Source organism: Brassica napus, chromosome C7, assembly GCF_020379485.1.
Source record: "Brassica napus cultivar Da-Ae chromosome C7, Da-Ae, whole genome shotgun sequence".
Classification (NCBI taxonomy): Eukaryota; Viridiplantae; Streptophyta; class Magnoliopsida; order Brassicales; family Brassicaceae; genus Brassica; species Brassica napus.
The window spans coordinates 24,551,622-24,573,407 of record NC_063450.1 but is presented as its reverse complement, the minus strand read 5'-3'; the positions used below and the strand labels follow the sequence as shown (position 1 = coordinate 24,573,407).

The following is a 21,786-nucleotide window of genomic DNA, read 5'->3' as shown; positions in this document are numbered from 1 at the left end:
CTACTCATATGATTTTATTAACATTTGTATATTTGTTGTAATTTTAAACCGTTAATCACAAAACTTTTAATGTGAGATTTTTCCAATACAAATTTCAAAATTAAAATATTAAGATCTCAATAATTTTTCACTGAAAATTTTGAAATTAACATATATATCTATATAATAGTTTATTCCAAATGATATTAATGTATATATGATGACAAAAAAAAGATATTAATGTATATATATATAATATGAATATTTATTGATGAGACTTCATATTCATACGATTTATGATCATTTGTATCTTGTTTGATCAAAAGTAATGTTAAATCATTGGTCATAAAATTTTTAGTGTGAGACTTTTACCTTTTTTAGTAATTTATAATCATTTTTAAAAAAATCAAAATATAACATATAAGAAAAATCTATTTTTTTATTATATGTTTAATGTGATTGTTTAATTTTATTATTAATTTTTTTTAATAATACAAAATTAAAAAAAAAAGGGGAGGATAGAAAAATTGTTATCAAATATTATTCATAATCATTAATTATCATATATATGTTTATTCCGTAACTTTTATTTAATGAAAGAAATAATATTATTTTGTACACTATTAATCAATTTGGCATTTAATTTAATAAAAAATATATATATTTATATGGACCAACTTATTTTTCTAAAATTTTTAAAAATTATTATATTGATGACATATGAATACGAAAACATGTTGTAATGCTGCATGGTTAATATATAAGAGATTTTTTGTGACAAAATTATTAACGTGAACATTAAAAGTAGCTTATCCAAGTCATAGGCCACGTGCAGTAGTTACATGTACCTCCTCATGTTTTTCATTTTCCATTGTTCTTTTTCTTTTTGTTTTCAAACGGTCATTTTCCATTGTTTTCTTCAATATTTTACAAATCGATCATGCACCTAAGCAAAAACTTAGTCATAGCCAAATTAACAATCCTTTTACAATCCGATATAAGCAGTTCAAATCGATTTAAGCCGTCATATATCAGTTAAAATTTAATTCAATTTAAACGGGTGTAAATTGGTTAAATCAAATAATAATATTAGTGTAAGTCCAAAAATTTATCTAATTTTTTTTCTTATTTAATTTTATTTTTATAATTCATTAAAATAATTTTATAATGAAACTAAAAAATTAAAACATTTAACAATATATAATAAATAAACAAATAACCAAATAATTAGTTAACTTGTCGTCCACCTAGACCTCGAATAATCCATCCAATCTCTAGACCTATACAAAACGTTTAAACACTAAGTCACCGTCTAACAAATTCATTTTATTTTATTTGTTAAACTAATATATATTATGAACATTCTCTTAACAAAATTATTAACATGAAAATTAAAAGTATTACGTTTTCAAATTTAAAATATATGGCATTTTAATCCAATTATGAAGTTGGGGTTACACATATATTCATTGTTCTGAAAATAACAAAATAGAAGATTTTGGAAAACAGAAAATATCTTATCTTTTTATACTCTTTAAATATATGTATATTCAAGCTGTAATAATTTTTACAATACCAATTATATAAATATTGATTATATAAATAATGATTGGTTTTATAGAAAAATAGTTCCATTTTTGAAATATAGAAATTTAGATAAAATAAATGTAAATATTGATAATGGATATATAATTTATTTTAAAAACATCGAGTGGCTTCTTTTCTAATAATCAAAATTTATAACCAAGGATATCAGATAGTCACATTTTTATTAAGATAATAATATTAAAGTATTTTTAACAGTTTTATTTCCTAATTTCCAATATATTATATTGTTTCCTAATTTCCATAAACATTAATTATAAAATGACTTACAAATTATAAACAAATGCAATAACAATTAACCAACCATTACTATTTAGTTATTTTGTAAATATTCACACATATATATATATATATATATATATATATATATATATGATGCTAAAACAAATTCACATATATATATAAATATATCATGGAGAAATTTTATGTTTACCACTTTCATGGTACTACTTTTCATCTTTACTACCACCACTAAAGGAACATTTTCAAAAATACATTCTTCATTGAGTGGTAAAAGACTTTTATACCCTTGTTATCTATATATATAATAAATTATTATTTAAAATTTTTTTTTTTTATATTTTCGATTTATACGTTTTCAAATTTGAACATTTTTTATAATTTTTTTTTTGAATTTTGTTTTTTCGAATATTTTTTAAATTTTTTTTTCAAAGTTTCATTTTGAAAATCGAAAATTATGTTTGAAACTATTTTTTTTTTAATTATATTTTTTAAGTATTTATTTATATATTTATTAAAATCCTAAATTTCACATTACAAAAACCTACTACACCTCTCAACTCTAAACCCTAAGTCTAGATTAGTTAACCGTAGAGGTATAAGTGTCTTTTACCTTTCATTAAAAATGAGGATAAAAGTGGTTAGTGTAAACAAGAAAATTGGTACTATGAATGTGGTATTTGTGGCAATTTCCCGAGTTTTAACTCCTAATATAAACAATCTAGATTGAAAACCAACATTATTTAGTTCAAAAGTAAATATTTGGAGCTGTTATGAAGAGTCAATGAAACTATTGCAAGTTAGTATTTGGACGTATTAATCAGTTTGCAATTAGTCGTTTCATTTGAGAAGTTTCTAAATAGTTACAAACTGAATAGCACCTCCGAATATTAATTTACAATAGTTTTCTTTCAGCCAGGCTTCTTATGTCATTTAGACCATTAATCTATATAACCAACCTTGAAGACGTCCTCATCCTCATACCTCTCCTTCCTTTCCATTTCATTTCTCTTCTTCAAACCTCAAAAGAAATGGAGTTGTTCTCCAAAGGCAACGCCGTTAAGTTACTGAGCCATCATAATATGTTTTTACTCGCGGACGAGGACCAAAAAACCATCCGTCAAAGCCGTAAACGATGTTCACGGCTAGCCATTTGGACGGTGGAGACCGTCATTGGCAAACCGAAGCTGATCAGACTAAGAAGCTGCCACGGCACGTACTTAACGGCTAGCAGTAAACCGTTCCTATTAGGTACGACCGGCGAGAGAGTGACTCAAACGCAGTCGTTTAACAACCCTATGGATTGCCAAACGCATTGGGAACCGGAGGGATATGGGGCTTCGGTGAAGCTGAAATCGTGGTGCGGGAAATGGATGAGGGCTAACGGGGGAGCGCCGCCGTGGAGAAAGTCAGTTACTCACGACGAGCCTCCTATGTCGAAGACCAAGAACTGGTTGCTTTGGTATGTTATTACCGTTGATGGCTTTGATCTTGAAAACGTGTCTGATGGATTTAAGAGCTCTCTTTCTTCTCCGCTTTCCCCACATCTCCCCGGTTTGGGTTTCTGGTCAGCGCCTGGGTCACCCGTTTCCGGCAGGCCAAAGAAGAGTTTAGGTCGGTTCGCTTCTTTGGGTTTACGTTCAACGTCTCCGAGATGGTCCCCAAAACTTGTAAGTTTGATTGATTCTCTTTTCTTTTCTTTTTTTGCTTAATTAAGTGCAATGTTCTAAACAGAGTCTAAGACACTAAGCAAATACTAAGCAAATAGGAGTTTAGACATATATTCTCTAAATATTCCCTTAAATCATCTTTTGCACTCCATACTTTAATGGCATAGTGACATTACTAGGAAGAAAAAGGCCGGCCATGTAGTTTTTTTTTGTAACTTAGGCCGGCCATGTAGTCATGCTTCACATTTTGTTAGAAACTATTCATTAGACAATACAACTCTTGAAGTCATAAAGTGCTGATGTAGAAATTAAAACGTGGTAAATCCAACAGTAAGGCTAGCTTTTTCAAATTCATTGCATTACTGACCACAATAAAGTTTTCTTACATATTTTCCCCATTCGTTTACTTTTCACAGAACATGAAACAAAAAGAGAAGACGTGTAGCTTCGATGAAACGGAAACAGTATCAGCAGTGGAGTTTTTCCGGAAAGCAAAAGCTGTTCGAATGTGTAGCAGTCACAACAAGTATCTAACCGCGGATGAAAACGAAGAAACGGTGTCTCAAGGTAAAAACGGATCAACAGAAAATGCTCAATGGACCGTTGAACTGGTTAGCCATTCCTATCATGTCATCCGTCTTAAAAGCTGTTACGGCAAATACTTAACCGCTTCGAATGAGCGGTTCATTCTCGGAGTTACGGGGAAGAAGGTGATGCAGTTAAAGCCGAGTCGGCTCGATTCGTCTGTTGAGTGGGAACCAGTGAGAGAAGGGTCTAAAATCTTGCTCAAGACTACATATGGTAACTACCTCCGAGCTAACGATGGACCTCCTCCGAGGAGAAAATCCGTCACACATGATAATCCTCGCTCGGCTACTCTGGAGTCGATCTCGTGGGAGGTTGATGTTGTTGAGATCTTGATTAATCCTCAACTCATGGAGGAGATGGAGTTTACTCCGTCGCCAAGGAAGTCAGTGACTCCAGCGCCGCATAGGAAACCATCAAATTTTCGGCTGTCAGTTTCACATTCCATGACTCCGTCTTCTTTCTCATACATATCTAATTCAGAAGTGAGTATCTTTTCTTTCGTTTAGTTACCAAAACACCTTTTTTATAATCAAACTTATTGCCGTAACAAATTGTTATTTTAACTAGTCTGATGAGTCTCCATCGAAAGTGGATGGGCGAGTTATCAATTATCATATTAATCCTTTGTCCAAAGCAGCCGAGATGAAGTATACTCCGTCATCAAAGAAGACACTTCCTTCGCCGCCACATAGAAAGCCATCTTGGAATCCGTTTTCTCTTTCAGATAAATCTGATTCAGATGTGAGTACTTTTTCTGTAATTATCAAAACACTTTTAAAATTAAAAATCATTATAACAAATTTTCTTTTGACTAGTCTGATGAGTCTCTACCGAAATCGAATGAGCTAACAAATAATTATCATATTGATCATCCAAAGTCTACTCCGTCTTCTAAGAGGACCATGCATCCGACACCGCATAGGAAGCTGTCGAATTCTTTACATTCGAAGACTCTGTCTTCCCTATTAAACATACCAGAATCAGATGTGAGTACTTTTTTTTGTAATTACCAAACACACATTTTTATAATTAAATTAGCGTCACAACAAAATTTTTTCTTATTAGTTTGAGTCTCCATCGAAATCGGATGGGCGAACCCTCGATTATAAAGCGGAGAAGAAGTTTATTTCGTCATCTAAGAAGATGCTGCACCCGACACCACATAAGATGCCGTCCAATTTTACGCATTCGAAGACTTTGTCTTCTGTTTCAGACAAATCAGATTCAGATGTGAGTATCTTCTTTTGTAATTACCACAACACTTTTAAAAAATTAAAATTACGGCCGCAACAAATTTTTATTTTGACTAGTGTGATGAGTCTCCATCAAAGTCGGATGGGCGAGCTATCAATTATCATATTAATCCTCCGTTCAAGGCGGCAATGAAGTATACTCTATCATCAAAGAAGATGTTGTATCAACCACCAAATAGGAAGCTGTCGAATTCTTCACATTCGAAGACGCCATCTTCTCTTTCAGACATATCAGATTCAAATGTGAGTATTTTTTTTTTGTAATTAACAAAACACCCTTTCAAATTAAAATTTATCATATTAATAAACCATCCAAGGCAGAGATGAAATCTACTTCCTTTCAAATTAAAATTACTATTAACAAAACACCCTTTCAAATTAAAATTACTATTATAACAAATTTTATTTTTAACCAGTTTGATGAGTCTTCATCGAAACCGGATGAGCGAACTATCGATTATCATATTAATAAACCATCCAAGGCAGAGATGAAATCGAAGAAGATGTCGCCGCATAGGAGGCCATCAAATTCTTCTCATTCGAAGACTCCGTCTTTTGTTTTTGATAGATCAGAGTCAGATGTGAGTACCTTTTTGTAATTAGCAAAACACATTTTTTTTTTTAGAACAAATAGCAAAACACATTTTTAAATATAAAATTACTACTATAACAAATTTTTTTTATTTTAAGCAGTCTGATGAGTCTCCATCAAAGTCGGATGAGCAAACCAACGTTTATCATATCAATCCTTCATTCAAGACAGAATTCAAGTCTACTCCATCTTCAAAGAAAATGTTGCATTCGCCTTCTCACTCGAAGCCGTCAAATTCTCTTCATCCGAAGACTCCGTCTTCCCTTTCAGACATATCAGATTCAACTGTGAGTATTTTGTTTAGAAATTTTTAAAAAAATGCTTTTAAGTTAAAATTATTACAATAACAAATTTTTATTTTGACTAGTCTGATGAGTCTCCATCGCACTCGGATGAGATAGGTTATCATATTAATCATTCATTCAAGTTTGAGATGATCAAGTCTACTTCATCTTCAAAGAAGCCATCCAATTCTCATCATTCGAAGACGTCTTCTTTTTTTGACAGATCAGATTCAGATGTGAGTATATTTTTGTAACAAAGAAAACACTTTTATAAATCTAAAATTACTGTAGTAACAAATTTATATTTTGACAGTCTGATGAGTCTCCATCGAATTCTACTCTACCGTCGAAGAAAACACTGCATCCACCACCATATAAGAAACCGTCAAATTCTCTTCATTCGAAGACTCCGTCTTCTCTTTCAGACAAATCAGACTCAGAGGTGCGAACCTTTTCTTTTTGTAATTACCAAAACACCATTTTAAAATTACCACCATAACAAATTTTTATTTTTTGATTAGTCTGATGAGTCTCCATCAAAACTGGATGTACAAACTGTCGATTATCATATTAATCCTCCATTCAAAGTGGCGATGAAGTCTAGTATGTCGTCAAAGAAAATACTGCATCCGCCGCTGCATAAAAAGCCGGCGTCAGTTTGGACTCCATGTTCTCTTTCAGACCAATCTGATGGAAATGTAAGTACTTTTTTCATTCGTGTAATTTCCAAAATAACTTTGCAAAGTTAAAATTACTGTTGTAATAATATTTTTTTTTTAATTATGTTTTGCCTAGTCTGTTGAATCTCCTTTAAAACCGAATGGGCGAACTATCTATTATAGTATCGCTGATGAAAGACGCATGGAAAACAAATCAACTGCTGGATATTTTTTCACATTTAGAGGAAACAGTGTGGCAGAGCTGACTCAGACGCTACGAGAAGAAACATGCTTGGAAGATGTTGTGGTGTGCACTCGCAACCCCTTAAGTGGCAAGCTGTCTCCTCTTCGTTTGCAACTTCCTCCTAACAATGGAATACTCCATCTCGTCTTACTACCCTCCAGTGGAAGTCTCTATGAGAGACGTGAGAATTAATTTTAACTTGAAGCTCTCATATATAGAGTTATTGAACCTTTGGCTTGTTCGTTTTTTGTTAAATATCCACCATTGGCAAATGAATGACTGGCTTTTTGTGTGGTGAAGTTTTTGGTGAACCTTATAAGAAATTAATAAGATAATAAGAGTTGGTAGCTGGTAGATGGTGATCACAGAGATAAAAGTCGTCTTCGCGCTTAAGCGCTAATCAATCTTAGTAAAAAATAAAAACGTAGTAAGATTTTGATAACCAAAAGAACTTGAATATATTTTTGGGGATAATATATCTATACTAATAAAAAGAAACTTTTGAAGCTCCATAGAATGTACGCATCAGCGAAAAATCAATTTTCTGAAAAAAACCACATGACATTTTATTTTTTTGGTAACTGTCCTTAATGTAATATTACCATTTTATATAAATGATTAAATAAATAAATTCGAAAAAACCACGTGACATTTTATTTTTTTGGTAACTGTCCTTAATATAATATTACCATTTTATATAAATGATTAAATAAATAAATTCGAAAATATAAAATATACAAAATATACAATATTACATTTAGTTTTACAAAAAAGTTAAATAAATAAACTTAAAAATTAAAATAAGAAAATATACAATATAAGAAATGATAATATTGAGTTAAATAATTAAACATCTATCTGAAAAATATATTGCAAAATATGTGATAAGTAAATATACAATATAAAAATAAAAATATTTCATAAGCATCAATTATATTAGAATAAATAAATATAAAATAAAACAATAAATATAGGAAATAGAAAAACTACATTAACATCTGTCTCCAAAATGTATAATATGAAAATAATAAATAAATATACCATATAAAAAATAAAAATATTACAATAAACATCTAAAATAATATTAAAATTTGATATAAAAGCAAAATAAAATAGAATAAATAAATATATAGTATAAAAAAGTAAGTATAAAATATAAAAAAGGGAAAACTACATTAAACATCTATATAAAAATGTATAGTTTTACATTTTTATTATTTCCAAACATTTCTATAAGTAAATATACAACATATAAAAAACAAGCATGTGATATATACAACATATAAAAAACAAGCATGTGATATAAGAATTAGAAATATTATATTAAACATCTATCACAATATTATCATTTGATATAAAAGCAAGAAAATTAGAATAGTAAATATACAATATAAGAAAATATAAACAATAAATAAATATACAATTAAGAAATGAAAAAATAAAATTAAACATCTCTCTGAAAAATGTATAATAGAATAAATAATAAAAAAATATACAAAATAATAAATAGAAATATTATATTAAACATCTATCGTTATATTGGAATAAGTAAATATACAATATAAGAAAAACTAAACAATAAGTAAATACATAATATAAAAAATAGAAATATTTATTAAACATCTAACGTGATATTATCATTTGATAAAAAGTAAAAAAATAGAATAAGTAAATATACAATATAAGAAAAAATAAACAATAAGTAAATATACAGTATCAGAAATGGAAAACTAAATAAAACATATATATGAATTTTTTAGTAAAATAAATAATAAGTAAATATAGAATATAAAAATATTTACATTAAACATCTATCATAATATTAGAATAAAAATAAATAATAAGTAAATATACAATATAAGAAATAGAAAAAAATACATTAAACATCTATCTGAAAAAGTATAGTAAAATAAATAATAAGTAAATATACAACATAAGAAATCAAAATAATACGTTAAACATCTATTGTAATATTACCAGTTGATATAAAGGCAAAATAATTAGAATAAGTAAATATACAATATTAGAAAAACAATAATAAGTAAATATACAATATAAAAATGGATAAAAATACAATATAGGGAAGATAAAAAATAAATAAATAGACAATATAAGAAATATAAATATTACATTAAATATCTATCATAATTCGAATTTGATGGAAGTGCGGGAGTTTGATTGATAAGTTCAAAAGCCATGGAAGCTAAGCTAACAAGAGTGAATAATGGATGTTTCATTCCTTATCTTTAATCAGATTAAAGAGGTGTGGAACATCGTCAGATGCCTTCACTTTCACTTGCACACAAAAAAAAATCACTTTCTCCTACAAAGAATTGTAGGAAGAATATACATTTTTAAGTTGCAGTATGAGTAATTAGGCGAAACAATATGAGACCTTAGTACATAATCAAAAAAATATCTTATAAAAATCAGTTTGAATGTTTAATAAGATATAATAAATTAAACAGTACATTTATTTGTAAATAATGCATTGAATAAATTGAATTTGGTGAAAAATAATTTACAAATAATAGTTTATTTAAAAATTTACATGATCTAATCAAAAATATAAAACTAGAGAAAAACTACAAAATATTTATAACAACAAAAAAGTAGGTTAAAATTATATTTTCACAAACACAAAAATTCAATTCTGTAAATTCATTAGATATTGATAATTTAGAATTCAAATTTAATTATTAATAACAATTAGAGTTATAACCCCCCCCCACCCCAACACACACACACTTATTTTAATTATATTTTTTTAATAATCATTTGGTTTAGAATTCATTTAGAGATTAAAAGTAACAAAACAAAATCACTTTTCAGTTTTGAAAGGTGAATAATGAGTAAATGATATATCACAATCAAATATTCATTAATATCTTTTTTTGATAATGTAAAACATAATATCTAATTATTATAATCTTTTGCAGTATTAAATATTAATACAAAAAATTATAAAACAGTTATATATAAAAAGCTATATTCAAATATATACTAAAATTTGAAATATTTTTAGCTGTTTTTAAAAATTTTCACCCGCCCGTGGGCGGGTTTAACTCTAGTATCATATATATATATTACAAGTTGTTTAATCATCTGAAACCGTTATTAGTCAACTATAAGAACAAATTTAATCTTGTGAAAAGTTGAAATACTTCGTGAAGTCATTGTTGGGATTTATGAAATCTTGTGTCCAACTCTATATTATTTAATTAGTACGATATTAATTGTTTACTTTGGACCTTAGGCAAGTCCGCATGGATTTACTTTTGGTCTTCTTCTCAAAATGTCTCGTACTAATTAGAGTTGAATATTTATTTATATATTAGACATTATTTCGTCTAATTTCCAATGTGAGACTTTGTTTGATATTTCACATTCTCCCTCTCAACTAAAGACCACACTCATCTCGTGTGTTTATTTCCTTTGAGAATGCACCTCCCACAACATCTCAATCCTTTGAGAATGTCATCGCAGGTTCCATGATCATCTTGACTTTTTCCGCCCAACCTTCCTTATTCTTACTTTAGATATTATTTCGTCTAATTTCTAATGTTGGAATTTGTTTCATATTTCACGGTCATCTGAGAGCATGAGTGGCCTCATTCGCTATGCATCGCTCTGGTAGGATGCACATTGGAATGGTCCATAAACATATCTGTTGGAAATAGCTTCATTTGTCCAGCTACACAACATGTTCCTAGAGCAGTTTGATATATAGGAGTCAAAAAGCTAGAGAACCATGCACTTCAAAATTACATTCACGCACACAAAAAACATTCAGAAATATTATAACAGTAATTCACAAATATATGCAACAGGGTTTAATCATGAAACCAGTAACTACAACGTGAACATAACACTGTCGACATTTAGAAGAGGATTGTTACCATCAAAAACTTTCTTTTTTAAAGCCCTTTCTCATAAAAAAAAACCATTCTTTTTTATTTTACCAACCCAAAATTTTAATAATTGCAAACTATTGTTATCATATTTTCCTTTTTTTTTCTGAAGGAAGAATAATCTCACTTGATATTCATTTACTGGACTTTTTTTTTTTTTATCAAACATCAAATTATGTTTAAGAACTCAATCAGACGCTTCAACGTCTCCTATTTCTCCAACAAAACAAAAAAACCCAGAGTTTTTAAATCTGGATCAAAGAGGCGGTCAGATCGAGTTGAACCATGAACCAGAAATAATATGGGGTGGGTTAGTGTTAAAACTCAACTAAAATTGAACCGCTTAAAAACCAGTATCGAACCGTGAAAAATCCGAAAACTGGCTACCCAATGAACCGGCCAAACTGCGGTTCGTATATAAACCAAAATTTTGTTTATAAAAAATGAACTTTTCCTTTTTAAAGTAAAAATAGGATTTGATGTAAAAAATAGTAAAAAAAGGATTTATGAAAGATTGATAAAGTATTGTTCCTCATATTTTTCTTTTGACGTTTCTACAACTCACAAATCACAAGATTTACAAAGTTCAATTTTCACGTCAAAATATTGTTTTTGTCTATTTCTTACTTTGTTTAAATTTTATTTCATCATCACTTGTGTTGAGGACTTTAATAATCGCAACATTTATGTTTTTGAAATTTGTATAATTTATAAAAGAACAAAATATTATTTTTTATTTCAAAATTTATTCTTTTAACTAATTTGTATATAACCTTTAAGAAGGTGATGAAGATTTAGAGTGATGACGATCTAATGATAAAAAAATTTAAATATGCTTTTCGTACTGATTTTAGATTTGAAATAATTGAATTATTTTAATACTTTTGTTACATTTTAGTTGTTATTTTTTAAATTTTACTAAACATTATGGTATTGATATGATCTATCTTTGTAAGAATATGCATATTATTTAGTAGGTTTGGGCGTTCGAGTACCCGTTCGGATTCGGGTCGGGTGCTTCGGGTTTTCGGGTTTTCAGATGGAGAGGTACAGAACCCGTTCGGGTTATTTTATACTTCGGATCGGGTTCGGGTTTTTAAAGTTCAGATTCAGGTTATTTCAGGTATAACCGAATTGTGTAACAAATAAATAAATTTTTTTATGTATCCTTGATTTGACTTTGTGAGACCAGAAACAATATTGTTGAAGTTAGAAGATTGAACAACTTAATATAAGATTTATGATCTTTCTGATTTGTTATTACGTTGAGGAACACGAGTCTGTATTCTTTCGTATAATTTCTATTTGTATTATCTTGAATAGAAAATGGTAAAGAATCCATATATTCATAAATCAAAATCAAAGAAATATCAAAATCAAACCTGGATAATTATGAATGTTTGAGCTCATACCTGTGTAAAAAGCAAAGAAAACAAATCGCAAATTTTATTTGTAATCAAACATAAATCAAAATCGCAAAGTATAGTAATTCATACATGTAATCGGTCATAAAATGAGTTTAAGTATGTACTGAACATATACGTTGAAAAAGGAGAAGACCAAAAGATGAATGGGACTGGAAGATGTAAGTTTAGGGTTAGTAATATATATATATATATATTTGGGTACTTCGGTTAATTGGTTCGGGTATCAGATATAACTAATCGGGTACGGGTATTCGGACTGGTTGAATCCTAAACCCGTTCGGATTTTTTTTAACTTCGGTTCAGGTTTTTCGGGTCGGTTCAGGTTCGGATTCGGGTTTCGGTTAATATGCCCAATGGAACAGGTTCGAACCCGGTTGAATCATAATGATCCATGACCCAAAATATTTCGGGTTCACTAGCTGGTCCGATTTTCAAAACACCTAAAAAAACTAACAAACCTCCTCCTTCTCTCTCTTCCATGTCCACAGCCGGCAGTGATTTTCTCTGCCGGTTAAAATCAACCTCATACACAAGTCCAACACAATGGTTACTACTACTACTGCTACCTCAGAGGCCGGTGAAAGAGCAGTCATGGCACTCATCACCACCACCCTCCGATCAGAACGATGTCATAAAGGAGACTCCCGATTTGGAGGATTTAGTGAAGTGAATATATTAGAGCATCAATAACACGGTCTTCCGAGGCCGTCTCTTAGTGTTATCCCCTGTATATTATTTGTGAAACATTACAACTTCTTTTTGTAGCCACGTGTCATCACTAGAATGATTCTTAGAATAATTAGAAAAATATGTTGGTCCATCTAATTATATAATAATCTTTTTATTAAACTAACCATAAATTCATTATTAATGTCATTTATTATTTCCTTAAATAAAGATTACGAAATTTCCTAATGTGGCTAAAGTATATATGACAATTAATGATTTTGAATAATAAAGATCTGATAAAAAAATAATGTATCTTCTATCAAATTTGTTTAATTTTAAACTATTAAAATAATTTAAAAAAATCACAATAACCATATTATAAAAATTTAGATTTTTCTGTATATGTTATATTTTGAATTTAAAAAAACGACTTTAAATTACTAAAACTGTTAAAAGTCTCACATTCAAATTTTACGATCCATTGTTTAAACTTTTTGTTATGACAAAATACAAATGATTACAAAATCATATAAATAAAAGTCTAATTTAATTAATCATTAAGATTTAAAATATATATGTATATATATCATTCTAAATTAAACTATAAACCATATTGAATAAATAAATATTTTAATTTCAAAATTTACTTTGAATAAATATCTTTGATAAAAGTTTTGAACTAACATTGATAATTGTTTTTAAATTATAAATTACTAAAATTATTAATCTCACAATGAAAATTTTGTTATGAGTAATTTAAATTTTTTTGCTATTAAAGATGCACATGATCAAAAAAATATATGAGTAGAAAGCATTATTTAATAGACATTAATATTAAAAATATATTATATATGTTAATATCATTTAAATTTAATTACATATACTATCAAATTTTTAAAAAAATTGTCTGGATTAATAAAATTAATTTATACGTTCGGACCAATTTAATTATACTGACTTTTAATTATTCAATATATATTTATTATTTCATAATATCTAAAAACATATAATACATAAAATAATTTTATATATAATGTTTATCACAAGGCGCTGGTCTTAATCTAGTTGACATTAAAAACAATAAAAATTAGATTATCTGCAAAGAAACGTTTCTTATTTAGGAGCTACCGGAGACGTCCGTATTCCGAGACACGTGTTGCCCTCTGGGCTTTCATCTCTTTGAGAAGAGAGAGAGTTGAAGAGAGAGCATCCATGGCGGAAGGGAAGCCAGAGCTTCAGGCAGATTAACGAGACCAGTTAGCACCTTTTCACCGATTAAGTTCCCTCGATCTCTCGAGCTACGATCCGTCATTGTTGAAACCATGGGTAATTGTTGCGGGTCGGCGGGATCGTTAGCCAAGAACGATAACAACAAAGCAAAACCCTTTCTCCATCGACTACGGTCTCCACCACGGCAATAACGGAGGAGGAAAGATAAAATCTCTCAGGCTTATCGTGCTAACGGATGGCAACAGGACGCGAGATCTCGCAGAAATACAAGCTGGGGAGAGAGTTAGGCCGTTGAGAGTTCGGCGTCACGTACCTATGTACCGACAAAGAGACCGAAGAGGTCTTCGCGTGTAAGTCGATTCTGAAGAAGAAGAAGCTGAGGACTGTGGCGAGAGGGCATTACACTGAGAGAGCTGCTGCTGTTGTCACTAAGACCATCATGGCAGTTGTTCAGGTTCGTCACGGTTTTGCTCTTTGTTTATCTCCAGATTGGTCTATAGATGTTCTATGTCTTAGTTTAAGCTCGTGTGCTGCTCCTTCTTCCTCGTCCCTTGCCGTAAAACCCTTCAAAGGTTTCCACTTTTTTTTGTTTCATCTCTTACTTCTTCATCTTTACCTTATTATCCATTAATCTGCTCTGTTCTGTAATTTGTTTTAGTGGTGTTTTGATTTTCAAGCTAGCTAATGGGTTTCATGAAAGATGATAGCTTTGTTCATGTCTTCAGTAAAGTTTTAATCTTTCTTCTTCTTCTTTGGTGTCTTTGTTTGATGGTTTAGTTTGTTGAGACTTTACTTGATTGTGGACTAATCTGCTCTGTTTCATTGCATTTAGGCTCATTTTTCTCTTGTGGTTTTGGTTTTCAAGCTCGCTAATGGGCTCCAGAGGAAGCACTCAATTCTGAGCGTTATGAGTGGTACGAGCACGGCCTCAGCATCAAGTGAGACGACAACGTCCACCACACATCATTCATAGTTGATCCAGTAAGTGTTTTTTCTTCTTCATCTGATTTCCTCTTTCTTGAGAAAGATGAATGATAGGAAATAAAGAATCTTGTACTGTGGGAATTTGTGTGTATACTGAAAATAAAATTGATTCTTATACACAGTATTCACAAGAGCGTACAAGCGACAAGATAAGAGAGTTTGCATCCATTTACCGAAGTTTTACATATGTTACTGGAGCCAATTACAAAAGAAACGTTTCAGATGAAGATAAGCAGCTTGAAGTGAAGAAGGAAGTTGATGTGAAGCAATATTCAGGTGTTGAGCTAATTATCAAGTCTGGTTTTGGTTCTACTCTGCCTTCGAAAGATGATTTGATTAGAACATATGAAAAATTTGGAGCTTTGGACAAAGAGAGAAGCTGTACGTTCGAGAATGACTCATGTGCTCGCGTTAGCTTCTTGAATGTATCTGAAGGAGAAGAAGCCTTTTACGAGTCACTAGAGAAATACCCGTTTGCTACTACTTCCACCGTTACATTGAAGCTCAAGTATCCTTCTTCTGAGAACAGAAAGGGGATGATGGAAATGGAGTGGTTGAAAAAGAAGCTTGAAGAGATGAGAGCTTTGCTGGATGAATCAGAGGGAGGAGAGATTACGGAAGAGTTGAAGATGAGACTTGAGGAAGAATCAAGAAACTTGCTAGACAAGGTAACCAAAATGACTTGTCTGCTTTACTTGTCTTGTCTTCTTTTTTTTTTTTCTACCTTCAAATTGATGATGATGATCTTCTCGAGGAAAGACAAATCAAACTGACGATGATGATCTTTTTCTTTTTAAGAACCTCTAAATAGGAAACTAGCATTGTGAAAAATCAAGGTGTCTCTTGGCTAGAGTTCTTAATTACATTTAATTACTAAAATATTTATTAAGAGACCCTAATGGGGTTTGTGGGTTACTTCGGCTCTTATACTTCGGCTCACTCTTCGACTTGAAGTCGCAGAAACGAGCTTGCGTTAATTTTGATGAGATATCTAGACCCGTGGATTCGGGTTTGTCTCACAAGAACGCTTTGGAGCGTTGCGTCGAGCACTCTAAGGTGTGACCAGATGATTGCACCGAACTGTAATTTTTTCGTGTAAGAAAGAAGAATCTGTTGTTAGTCATCATTTTGAGCAACAGAAGAAGGTAATCCAGTGACATGTGGATTTCTAAATTATTCTGAAATGAGTTAATTGCTCGAGACTGATGAATCTGATGTGAAGGATGAGTCAGTGACCCAAGGAGTGGTGGTCCATGGACAGCAGGAGAAACAAGCCTATACTCAGGTAGAGATTATCAGCAACAGTATGTGCCACGTGGATCCCTCCAGAACCAGAGATGTCATCGAGGTGCTCGAAGAGGCTACTCCAATGCCCGAGGAGGTCGAGCTGGTGATGGTGGCTACTCGAATGGGCGATATGAATCTTATGATAATTCCGGTGGAAACGGTTACCAGAGGAGCTACTACAACAGCAGAGGAATGGGACGTGGTGGTGGAAATGGCTATTCATACAACAACGACCGAGACTCTAACGTCACTGTTGCGTCTTAGCTTCTATAAAGCACTTTCTCTGGTTTGGAACTTTTGACAATTGGTCTCTTGGTAATTAATTTTTTTTTTTGGTTGCGAAATGTGAAGTAATGATCTTTTTTCAATGAGAGCCAGTTTAGATAGCCAAGCATAGAGCGTTTACATATTCATACAAATATCACAAACAATTAGACTAGGGATCCTCTTCTAGTCAACCAAAGATTTCTCCTCTGCCAAATCTTCAATCTGTGAACCGGCCTTGTACTGGTAGCTTCTAACACAATACCAGAAGTAGACAAGGTTAACAACACCCAAACCAGCAATCATGTAGTAGAAGTAATCCAACCTCCCTTTGTCAAGGTCATTGTCCAGCCAGTCCGGCTTGTCTTTTCCGCCTGAGAATTTATGCACGGTCGTCAACAGCAGACTTATTAAGTAGTGTGATGCGGCAAACGAGAGCGGGAACAGTGAGTTCGCAAGGCTTCTCATGTGTTCAGGGAACTGACTGTTGAAGAACTCGATCTGTCCAATGTAGTTGAACGACTCGGAGAGTCCCATCAGAACCAGCTGCCACGCCAACCAAAACACAGACATCTGCGTCATTTTCAAAGCCTGTGTCCGCCTCACTCTTTCCACTATCGCTGCAGTGAACATGGACATGATGCCGAAGACGATCCCTATCCCCATCCGCTGCAGAAGCGTGAGCCTGAACTTGCGAATTCGCCAAAGGGAAGGGACTAGGACGCGGTCGTAGATAGGCAACCAAATGCCTATTGTAATGAAAGAGATGACGGACACGGAACCTGCCGGGATCTCAAAGTGAGGACCCATGTGTCGATCCATTTTCATAGCTTGAGGGACGATGAAAGTTACTTGTGTGGACATTGTAACAACGGAGATTATTCCAGCAGACCAAACCGGAATGATTCTGATCAAACACTTGACCTCTTCAACTTCTTGAACGCTACATAGCCTCCACTTATTCACCGGAACTCCAGCGGATGTCAGATCACCCTCTGTGATCACCGCCGCTTTGTCTAGGAACCTAAATGGAAACCAATACATTTTAGCTTAAATAATATTATATGCTTTTAGAAAAAAATCAAAACGTTAACAGAAAAGTATATGAGTAGATACTTGTATTGGTTGGTGAGTGGTAACTTGGATAACACTCCAGGTTTAAGTGGTGGGTCATAATACTCCACCGTTCCATCATCCTCCACTGGAAGCTTGAGGTTCCGTTTCTTACGAGCCGCTAAAATGACTCGAGCAATACTAGAGAATGCACTCCCTTTCGGTTTGACATACACGTAAAACCGCATACCAACAAAGAACAAAACGATCGAGCAAGCCATTAAACCGGTCGGAATGCTAAACCCAACGGTCCAGCTGATGTTGTCCTGTATGTACACAATGACGGTATGCAAAACGATGAGAACGATGGAGAAAGTTAAGTAATACCAATTGAAGTAACTGGCCATTCCTTTAAGCCCTTTCTCGGTTCGTTGGTCAAATTGGTCCACTCCGAAAGGGATGCTACAAGGTCGTATTCCACCGCTGCCGATGGAGAGGAAGCCGAGACCAAGGAACAATACACCGAGCTGGAGTTTGTTTGGACGGTCGCAACTATCTGGACGGTGGATGTTGCATTCTGGTGGGTGGAGTTGATGCAGCCAGGCAGTGAGTGTCACTGTCATTAGTCCCTGTTTGGATTTATTTATTAACTTGACTGATTTCTTGTGTTATTGAAAATGTATTGATAAAAATTGAATTCATTACACTTTTTAAGAAAAACATTAGAATTATTTGTTACAATTTCATTGAGTCACGGAAGTTCATTAATAGTAAACGATGTGTAAAGCCATTAAAAGGTAACTTCTAAAGCTTTTTCAAAAAAAAAGGTAACTTCTAAAGTTGAAAAAGTTTGAAGAAAACTACATGGCATATAATGCATGCACTTCTTCTGTCTAGTGTCAAGCTTAGTGATATTGATGGACCGTCTGATTTTTTCTGAAATTATGAATAAAAACTAAAGTTCAAACATCCAGCTTGTGAAAAGCTCACACATGCAATCTTATCATTTTAATGCAAGTATAATTGGGAAAATCTCAAAACATAATACTCTTTCTGTTCCTGAAAGTAAGATTTTCTAGAGTATGCACGCTTATTAAGAATTTAATAAATGTTTATAATTTAATTTATTTTTTACTTTATTATGCACTTTCCAATAACTTTCCACCAATGAAATTTAATCAATTCAAATATTCTCAATTAATGTTTCTCAAAAGTATAAAAAAGTACCTTAACAATATAGAAAATCTATCTTTATGGAACAAGAAAAAAATCTAAAACTTCTTGCTTTCGGGAACGGAGGTAGTATAAACTAATCTACGAACAAACCTGTACCAAAATTAACCAAAGCAACTAGACTGTCATCAGTCATCACTTGTTATTGTAACCCAACAGTTCATTTTAAGTTGCAATGTTATTGTAGAAGAAAGAATAGATGATAGAGGGAGGAAACGTACGAGAAGGGAGAAAAAGGAGGCGTAAGCGATGGTCTTGAAGCGGCCAACGTAGGCGTCAGAGATTATTGCACCGAGGAGTGGAGCCAAATTGCTGAGACCTAACCACAAGTTGAAAACGTTGGAAGCGTCCACTAGCTTCATGTGGAACACTTTGGCTAAATACGCCATGAAATTCGCTGATAACCCCATCGTTCCCATCCTCTCCAGCGTTTCATTTCCTTTACATTATATCACCATGATAATATACTTTATGAACCAATAGTTTTTTTTTTTTTTTTTTTTTTTGATAATCCAGGTATCCGGACCTTAGTCCGACTATCCCACCGCGTCCAACCGGAACTGGTGAGGAAGGTCCTGGAGGCCAAACGGAAACCATGTTAAATCCGCTGTGGTCAGGTCTCGAACTCGTGATGGCGGACACCTCAGCCGAGGTTTCTTTGCCACCAGACCACGAGGCCCGGTTATGAACCAATAGTTTCGTTTACTTAAGTTGTAGTGGCCGTTAAGTACAATTAATTTATATATATAACTCATGATATGTCTGAAAAGCTTAACTGTATTTCATGCGTCTTATCAAAAGGTTTACGCCATAACAACATGAAACGGTCGACCATATTATTTATATATTTATTTAATTTGGGTCATTTCTCCTGGTACTATTTTCTTTGATTACTGTATTGCATGACTCGTAAAAGTGGTTAGTGTGTTCATCATATTATCATGGTGCACAAAATATTAAGAAGAAAAAGTGATGATAAAGTGTATATATACGTATTTTTAATGAGATTAAATTGATAGAATTTTAGTAAGAATTATTTTCCTCATTATGTGTTTGTTAAAAATAATAATAATTTCTTATATACCAATCCAAAAAAAAATCATCATATTGAGTTAGTCTCTCTAAAACAAAAGAAAGATTTTAGTTGAAGACAGAAATTCTCTATCACTACCAATTAAAAGGGATCAAAGCTGCGTGCTTAACCAGTCGATCCACCATAATTTATACTGTGGATGACGAAGTTCGTATCCATTTACTAGTTTACCATGTTGAGATTTATAAAAAGAAAAACCTTGAAAAACTAAATATTGGAAGAAACGAGAAAAGAACATACCAAGGATGAACGAGATGGCTATCCAGCCTCCACGTTTTCTCTCCGGTGAGTTATTAGGATTCTTAGCATTCTCAAGAACTTCCATCTCGGGTGATGACCACAATGAACTCAAGAAAGCTACGACCTCAAAAGACGAAGAAGACTGTCTTTTACCGTATGACCGATCTCTAAAATTTAGAGTAAACAGAATACATCGAATTTGATTTTGTTTTATGGGTAGAATAGCATTAGAAGGAATGCATTCTGACTAAGCCACGACTCAATAATTGGAAGATGAAATGAAGCTGAGGAGGATTTCTTATGTATAGATACATAAGTTGTGTGAGAGAGAAGAAAGTTATTTCTTTCTTTCTAATGCTTTTAACAAATTTGACTGCCTGTGGGAACAATGCATGATGGTGTGTGTAGTATATTATTATCTCTCCTCTTTGGTTCTTTGTAATAAGTGTGTATATCTCGTTTTATAGTGATTTGAAGTATATAATATTAGTTTACTTCAAATGCAAAACTTCTTTAGAATAGTGAGTTTTGGATAATTATTAATTTAATACATTTCCAAGTCTGTTGTTTCTTTATTTATTTATTTGCATACTTATAAAATATTGCCCAAAATGAATTATTAAAACATATCCACTGAATGATATTTTTAGTCTTCTTATTCTTTCTTTTTTTGCAACTTTATTATAACATTCCGATTGTGGTGTCTTCTTATTCATTCTTCCAACAATGTTTCTCAAATATGAAAAACGAAACTTTATTTCCTTGACTCTAAATTCCGATAAAAATATCAATAATACACTAATTCAGATGATTTTATAATTGTTTTAGAGAAAGCTAGTAGAAAGCAAATACGATTTCGTGTGAAGAAGTCCAAAACAATTTTCAGTTACAAAAAAAAAAGTCTAAAACAATGTTAACATGAATATCTATATTACAAATTTGTATTTGAGTTTTCAAAACTCTATTATAAGAATTACTTTAGAGCTCACTTGGTTTAAGCCTTCAGTAAATTACACGACATATGATCTAAAAGATATGCTTCTCAATACCGTACAATTACGACAAAACGTAGAAAAAGACTCATAGTAACAAACTTTTATATGTTTCGAATAGTTCATCGCAATGGGATTACAATAAGACGCACTAGCTTAAGACAAGCGACTTGCGCAAGATAAAATTATATATAAATTATATTTACGTATTATATATTTTTTTACATATCATAAAATAATAAATATATATTGAACAATTAAAAAGTTTCATTAACTATTACGTATATAA

At 31.9% G+C, this 21,786-nt stretch overlaps 3 protein-coding genes across 3 annotated transcripts; 2 read left to right on the top strand and 1 right to left on the bottom strand.

Annotated features, from left to right (window-relative positions):
* Positions 1-2,378: 2,378 nt before the first annotated feature.
* Positions 2,379-7,458, top strand: LOC106370113. The gene is made up of 12 exons (XM_048762677.1): positions 2,379-3,494; positions 3,911-4,564; positions 4,650-4,823; positions 4,898-5,068; positions 5,148-5,312; positions 5,393-5,578; positions 5,752-5,916; positions 6,029-6,214; positions 6,295-6,447; positions 6,525-6,653; positions 6,733-6,909; positions 7,007-7,458. Exons 1-12 carry the CDS (start codon positions 2,751-2,753, stop codon positions 7,304-7,306), a joined length of 3,204 nt encoding a protein of 1,067 aa, XP_048618634.1. The 5' UTR covers positions 2,379-2,750; the 3' UTR covers positions 7,307-7,458.
* A 6,985-nt stretch (positions 7,459-14,443) lies between these two features.
* Positions 14,444-17,008, top strand: LOC106369432 (PWWP domain-containing protein 6). Its single transcript, XM_013809591.3, has 5 exons — positions 14,444-14,447; positions 14,681-14,805; positions 15,458-16,003; positions 16,290-16,480; positions 16,558-17,008. Exons 1-4 carry the CDS (start codon positions 14,444-14,446, stop codon positions 16,395-16,397), a joined length of 783 nt encoding a protein of 260 aa, XP_013665045.1. The 3' UTR covers positions 16,398-16,480; positions 16,558-17,008.
* Positions 16,967-20,957, bottom strand: LOC106371032 (protein NRT1/ PTR FAMILY 2.12). Its single transcript, XM_013811051.3, has 4 exons — positions 20,506-20,957; positions 19,394-19,611; positions 18,003-18,568; positions 16,967-17,910 (listed from the first exon to the last, which is right to left on the bottom strand). The coding sequence occupies exons 1-4, from the start codon at positions 20,588-20,590 to the stop codon at positions 17,073-17,075; spliced, it is 1,707 nt and encodes a 568-aa protein (XP_013666505.2). The 5' UTR covers positions 20,591-20,957; the 3' UTR covers positions 16,967-17,072.
* Between the last annotated feature and the right edge of the window lie 829 nt (positions 20,958-21,786).

What these genes read in the sequence shown, in the direction of transcription:
- LOC106369432 (XM_013809591.3), top strand. An exon ending in CCATCATGGCAGTTGTTCAG is followed by an intron (nt 14,806 to 15,457) that starts GTTCGTCACGGT and finishes TCTTATACACAG; the next exon opens with TATTCACAAGAGCGTACAAG. An exon ending in CAAGAAACTTGCTAGACAAG is followed by an intron (nt 16,004 to 16,289) that starts GTAACCAAAATG and finishes TTCGACTTGAAG; the next exon opens with TCGCAGAAACGAGCTTGCGT.
- LOC106370113 (XM_048762677.1), top strand. Translation starts at nt 2,751, where the DNA reads ATGTCATTTAGACCATTAATCTATATAACCAACCTTGAAGACGTCCTC. An exon ending in TTGATAGATCAGAGTCAGAT is followed by an intron (nt 5,917 to 6,028) that starts GTGAGTACCTTT and finishes TATTTTAAGCAG; the next exon opens with TCTGATGAGTCTCCATCAAA. An exon ending in TTGACAGATCAGATTCAGAT is followed by an intron (nt 6,448 to 6,524) that starts GTGAGTATATTT and finishes ATATTTTGACAG; the next exon opens with TCTGATGAGTCTCCATCGAA.
- LOC106371032 (XM_013811051.3), bottom strand. Translation starts at nt 20,590, where the DNA reads ATGGAAGTTCTTGAGAATGCTAAGAATCCTAATAACTCACCGGAGAGA. An exon ending in AGCCATCTCGTTCATCCTTG is followed by an intron (nt 19,612 to 20,505) that starts GTATGTTCTTTT and finishes TATAATGTAAAG; the next exon opens with GAAATGAAACGCTGGAGAGG. An exon ending in CCACTCACCAACCAATACAA is followed by an intron (nt 17,911 to 18,002) that starts GTATCTACTCAT and finishes GTTTCCATTTAG; the next exon opens with GTTCCTAGACAAAGCGGCGG.